Source organism: Panthera uncia, chromosome E3, assembly GCF_023721935.1.
Source record: "Panthera uncia isolate 11264 chromosome E3, Puncia_PCG_1.0, whole genome shotgun sequence".
Taxonomy (NCBI): domain Eukaryota; kingdom Metazoa; phylum Chordata; class Mammalia; order Carnivora; family Felidae; genus Panthera; species Panthera uncia.
In genome coordinates, this window is record NC_064815.1 from 20,292,712 (window position 1) to 20,298,711 (window position 6,000).

Below are 6,000 nucleotides of genomic sequence, written 5' to 3' on the forward strand. Positions count from 1 at the left end.
CAGACCCTGGCCCAAGCGCCACCTGCGCCATTGGCCAAATGAACTCGGACTCCACCTCATGGAGCTTCAGAGGCTCTCACCTGTCAAGGGACAGTCACACACCCAGCTCTCACAGGGACGGCCACCATGCAGGTCTGTGATGACACGTGCAGAGCACGCGGCGTGCACCTGGCCTACTCAGGCGGGGTTCAGTAAGTGAAGGCAAGTTTTGAAAAGGTTTCCGGGGGCGCCCGGGGGGCTCAGTAGGTTAAGTGTCCGACTTCGGCTCAGGTCCCGACGTCACGGTTCGTGAGTTCAAGCCCCGCATCCGGCTCTCCGCTGTCAGCGTGGAGCCCACTTGGGATTCTCTGTCTCCCTTTCTCGTCCCCTCCCCCCCCCCCACATTTTTCTCCCCCTCCCCCTCTCTCGCAAAAAATAAACATTAAAAAAGTTTTTAAAGGTTTACAAAAGAGAATTGGCACTCCGTGGGCACAAACATACCCTAGTACCTTCATATATCCTCACTCTTCACAACAAGGCAGTTTTTACTACTCCCATTTTATAGATGAGGAAATTGAGGCCGGAGGAAGTTTTGCTTGCCCAAGGTCACACAGCCGAGAGGTGGAATAGCTATGATTTAGACTTGGGTCTGGCTCCGAAATCATGACTTGTTTTACTCTGCCACACGATTTATGACAGCGTGAGAACTGGATGTCACAGGATTCTCGTGGAGGCACAGAGGCTGAAATGATGATGTTTCAGGGCCACCGAGAGGAGCAAGCTGGGAGTGCCACTCTGCTTATAGGACTTTGGTCTAGACTGGGATTTGCATGGCCTCAAGTACACCCTATTAGGTCTCCAGGCCTTTCCTCCTTCCTTATCTCTCCCCTCCTACTGCTTTGAAGGATTTTCAGATCAAAGGTGCAGCCGCTCTCCTGCGGGATAATCCTGTGGCCTGTAACCTTGTTTTCCGAAGTGTCCTTCACAAAGAAGGGCTTCAGCCAAAGATTTCTCCCTCAGCATAATCACACAATTTTTCTCGGCCTTCGCTAGCCCTCAGGAAGGAAAGGTAGATGACTGCCTTCAGAAGCATGTTTATGCTGAGGAACTTCCCAGAATAAATTAGCCAGCCCTCAGAAAGTGCCAGATACGCCACTTTCCCATCCTCCTATTTTCAGCCCTGGTTCTTTCCTTCTTAAACGCCACCTCCTTTTTTCCTTACCGAGGGAGGGCTGGCAGTTGTTTTTTTTTTTTTTTTTTTGTATTTTCCCAGTCCTGGGATGGGGGCATCTCGGCACCAAGGAAGTTTTCTTTCTCCGGGTAAGAATTTGTAAGATTCTAAGACCCGGACATGATCAACAAGTTGAGAACGGAACCAAAACTACTTTCAATCACCCAAGGGAAGCAAAAGCCCAGGGGATCCAGGATTAAAGATAACAAGACAGCACCCAAGAGGGGCACCCGGGTGGCTCAGTCGGTTGAGCGTCCGACTTCGGCTCAGGTCACGATGTCATGGTTTGTGAGTTCGAGCCCCTCGTCGGGCTCTATGCTGCCAGCTCGGAGCCTGGAACCTGCTTTGGATTGTGGGTCTCCCTCTCTCTCTGCCCCTCCCCCGCTCCTGCTCTCTCTCTCCCTCTCTCAAAAATAAATAAAAACATTAAAACAAAAAAAGACAGCACCTAAGAGTGCAGAAATAATCAACAAGTGTCAGGGGTGGGGGCAGAGCTGCGTCACGGGGCCCTGGGTCTCTGTGAAACGTGGCTTGCTGGAGAAACCCTCCTGATGTAATTTACAGAGGCCCCCTGACAAGCCCCCGACACCCCTTCTCTTAGAGAAAGCTCCATTTGTCTTTGGAAACATCCCCGGCTTCCCACTTCTTCCCTGTGATTTCCAGGGATTTCAGAGGAGCCCCTGAATGTCAAGGGGAAGACGTACTTGAAATTGAATGACTTTTAGGTTCTTGAACGGCATGTGGACCCTACCTTGACCTTTTTCTCTTGCCATTCTTCTTTCGTACAGAGAGATTGCAAGCAATATGAAGGGAAATTGCATTTCTTTCCCCCGCGCCCGCACACACACCTCCTCTCCATGCCATAATCCGATCCCATCCAAAGAAAAACCACTTTCCCTCAGCTGGAGGTTTGCAAAGGTAGAGTATAACGTCCAGCAGAAGGACCTCTTTTCAAAATGGAAGGTAATCTGAAAATGTTCTGCTGTTCTTCTGGCATTGGGTTTTTTTTTTTTTTTAAGTTTATTTATTTGTTTTGAGAGAGAAGGAGAGAGCGTGAGTAGGTGAGGGGCAGAGAGAGAGAGAGGGAGAGAGAGAGAATCCCAAGCAGGCTCCATGCTGTCAGTACAGAGCCCGACGTGGGGCTCGACCTCACAACCATGAGATCATGACCTGAGCCGAAATCAAGAGTCAGGCACTCAACTGACTGAGCCACCCAGGTGCCCCCTGGCATTGGGTTTCTTAACGTCTGAATCTGAAGAACCATCTTCCCCGATACCCCCCACCCTATGTCCCTAACACACACGCGCGCACATGAGCACACACACACACACACACACCTGTCAGGTCCCCAGCAACTCAAACTCTATCACATTTTTTGGCCCCACCTAGTCCTACTGAATCAAAAATTCTGGGGGTGGGGCCTAGCAATTCCCTAATCACCCGAAAAACTTATTAAGTCATAAATTCCTGGCCTTCACCCCCAGAGATTTTGATTCGGGAATTCTGCGGTGGGACCCAAGAATTTACATTTACATCAAACTCCCAGATGGTGCTGTTGCCACTGGTCCAGTGAGTAGCTCCGCTGTACACAGCTTCCCAGCTGCCTCCAGGGCACAGATTTCTCTCATACGCTAAGTGGTAAACTGTGTGCAAAGATCACGGATGCACAGACAGATGGGGGGGTGGGGAGGGGGTGTAGACTCAAAGAAGGAAAAGAAGTTCTGGTATAGGAAGCAATGCCTGGAAGAGAGATCTGTTCTGCCTCGGCACACTTGACCAAAACTTTACTTTCTGGTGATTTCCATCTCTCTGTCTCTGGTCCATATTACCTTCCCAACTGATGCAGACCTACCAATGGTTTCTTAAGGGCCTTATAAAAATGCTGTTGCAAGACGTAGCCCAACAAAAGGATGAAAAGAATACAATCCCAGGACCCAAGGGCAGACCCCTGGTGCTGCAGGATGTGGGGGCGGGGACGCCCTGCCTGTGCCAGGTCTGACAGAGCTTTGTGACTCTCTCCTGGGTTCCCACTGGTCCTGTCCACACAGCATGTGGACTTCACCGAAATCACCTGGTTAAACACAGATCACTGGCCCCATCCCTGGAGCTTCTGATTCGGTAGACTGGGCGTGGGGTCCAGAATGAGCACCTGCATTTTTAGTAAGCTCCCAGGGATGGGGGTGCCTGGGCAGCTCAGTCGGTTAAGCGTCCGACTTCGGCTCAGGTCATGATTTCGCCCCCACGGTGGGGTCCGTGCTGACAGCTCGGAGCTTGGGGCCTGCTTTGGATCTGTGTCTCCCTCTCTCTCTCTGCTCTTCCCCCGCTCATGTTCTGTCTCTCTCTCCTTCAAAAATAAATAGACATTTAAAAAAAAATTTTTTTTTTAAAAAACCTCCCAGGGATGTGTATGCTGCCTGCCCAGGGGACCCCTCCTTAGAACCCCCCTGGCGTGCGTAACTCAAGTAATGCCAGAAGTCATTTAGGGTCATCCCGACCAGCAGCCACCCAAGAACAATTCTGGAAGGTAAGTTGCTTCCGGCCCAGCGTGAATACGTAGGGAAGCATCTGAATCTAGCAGCTGCCTCAGAAACGGGAGCCCGGCGTTCTGCAGAAACCGACACAGCGGTGCCTGGACGGTGCCTTTTGCGAAACTCCAAAACGTTACATTTCTCTTGTTGCGCAGAAAGTCACTGGCGCTCTACTGCACCCGGAAGTTTGTACCCTCCTCTGAGCATCACATCTCTCTTGGTTTCTGGTCAAGTTTTGACTGTTTCACACGGTTTGCCAGAGGACGTGGTGTTCAGTGTCCGAGGATGGTCCGGGGCATGCTTGTCGGTGTGACCCGTCTTCAGCCTCGGAACTGGGCTTGTTGACGAGGAGGAGGTCAGCCTGTCTCACTGTGTCATTTCTCTCTTCTCTCTCCCCCCGTCTCCCCACCCCCCCCCCCACCCCGCGTCTCCTTGCCCTCCGCTCCCCCCACCCACCCCCACCCCAGTGCATGCACAGAAACAGAACAGGCAGACCTGCGTCCGCAAGAGCCTCATCTGCGCCTTCGCCATGGCCTTCATCATAAGCGTCATGCTGATCGCGGCCAACCAGATCCTCCGGAGCGGCATGGAGTAGGCCGCCCCGCACCGGGCTGCGTGCCCAGCTCACCGCGCATGCGCATGCCCAGCGGGCAAACTCTGTTCCTCCGCAAAAGCAGATACGGTTGCAGACCAGGCACGGTCGGGCGAAGACCCCCCAAGGCTGCAGTGCAACAGGTGTTGCCCATTCACTTCATCTCCTTGGCAGGGACACCAAAGGGCTGTCTTAAATGCTTTAATGGTTTTGTTTCCTAATGCAATAAAATAGCCAGGAGTTCCCAGTGACTGCTTCAACCACCCCTAGGAACTCTGAAGAGAGACTTCATTTCCATCCCGGGATTCCAGGGGCCACCCAGGCTGGCGGTGTAAGAGAGCAAGGGCGAGGCGTCAGCCCGCAGCCACCTCCGTGACCCCCGTCCTTTCAACCCCAGGGGTCCGCTGGAGACTCCCGGCTGCGGGAACCCTCAGTCCCAAGAGGCTGGCTGCTGGTTGCTACGGAAGAGGGGGCTTCCTTCCTCCACCCAGTGGAGCCCCCCCCCACCCCCCACCCCAAGGCGTGAGGGGAAAGCCATCGAGCGGGGTGCAGCGCCGCACCCCTTCGCTTCCGTTCTTACTGCCTTTTCTAGAGGACTCTTGTTGGCAGAGTTGGGGAGCTCTCGGTTTCCGTCAGCACTTGGCTTTCTGTTCCTAGAGCCCATCGCGCACCAGCATTTTGGAATCTGCAGAGAGCCTTTCTCCCGGCTTTTGCCACCTGTGCTGCCATTAGTGGAAAAAAAAAAAAAAAAAAAAAGCATTCTCGTGGGCGTCCCTGTAACATAGACATGTAGACAGACGTATATACTGGGCTCCTTCGTGTGTGACATCCCCCTTTCCTAATCGCTTACTCCCGGTATAAGCTCGTTCTCTGACATGCGTCCCCGCCTCTTTCGGGTGGGCCAGGTAGTTCGGGGGTGGGGGGTGCGGGGAGGGCCTGGGACCCTCACACCCCACTCGCCCGGAGTCGCGGAGCCCGAACCCGCCTCCGTGCCAGCAGACCTCGGTCAGCGAAGGGCCTCGAGCACCTTATCTTCTCCATTTCCAACTTGCTTTGTTAGTCCTCCCCCGAGCAAAAGAGAAATACGGTCCACAGTGAAAAGACGGAAACGTACATCACCTCCTGCAGCGGTCAGATTCTGCAACTGACTCGTTTTCCCCCCACCCGGGGAAACAAAGAGGCGTGAAGCAGCGCAGCCAGCAGGTAATTCGCTCCTGCCTGCGGAATACTTCTGCTGGGGGGGAGGGACCCGAACCCCAGGGTCCCTCTTCAGTGGCATGTCAACCTGTAGTTTCCCGACTTTTCCCAGACGCCGTATCAGCCACCGCTATTGATTCAAGCTTGCACAGTCCGATCGGCCCATAACCTTTCCATGCCGTGTTTTCCTTTGCACTTTTCCAAGCTCAGGTCTTTATTTCTGTAGAATGGTGTCGCGCCCCTCTCTTTCCATTGCATCCTGAAGCTACGTGCTTTTTCCCTCTCCCTTTTCCCCTGTCTTCCAGTATGGAGGTGCCAGAATGTCTCCTCTCTAGGTTTTGCGGTGTGGGGTGTGTGTCCCCCGAACCCCTTCCCCAGGGGCCCCTCCATCTCCGTTTTCTCCCTTTCTGCCTTTTCCAACCTGACTTGTCCTTTTAGGGTCTTTTTCCAGTTCGACTCTGCAAGCACTTCCT

The 6,000-nt window shown here is 53.4% G+C and overlaps 1 protein-coding gene across 1 annotated transcript in view; it reads left to right on the forward strand.

Moving 5' to 3' along the window:
• Positions 1 to 5,073, forward strand: part of CALN1 (calneuron 1) — a 270,634-nt gene extending 265,561 nt beyond the window's left edge. Inside the window, exon 5 of the mRNA XM_049639377.1 lies at positions 4,206 to 5,073. Coding sequence (XP_049495334.1) covers positions 4,206 to 4,333 — 128 coding nt within the window. The 3' untranslated portion in view covers positions 4,334 to 5,073. The remainder of the gene's footprint in view (positions 1 to 4,205) is intronic.
• Positions 5,074 to 6,000: the final 927 nt, after the last annotated feature.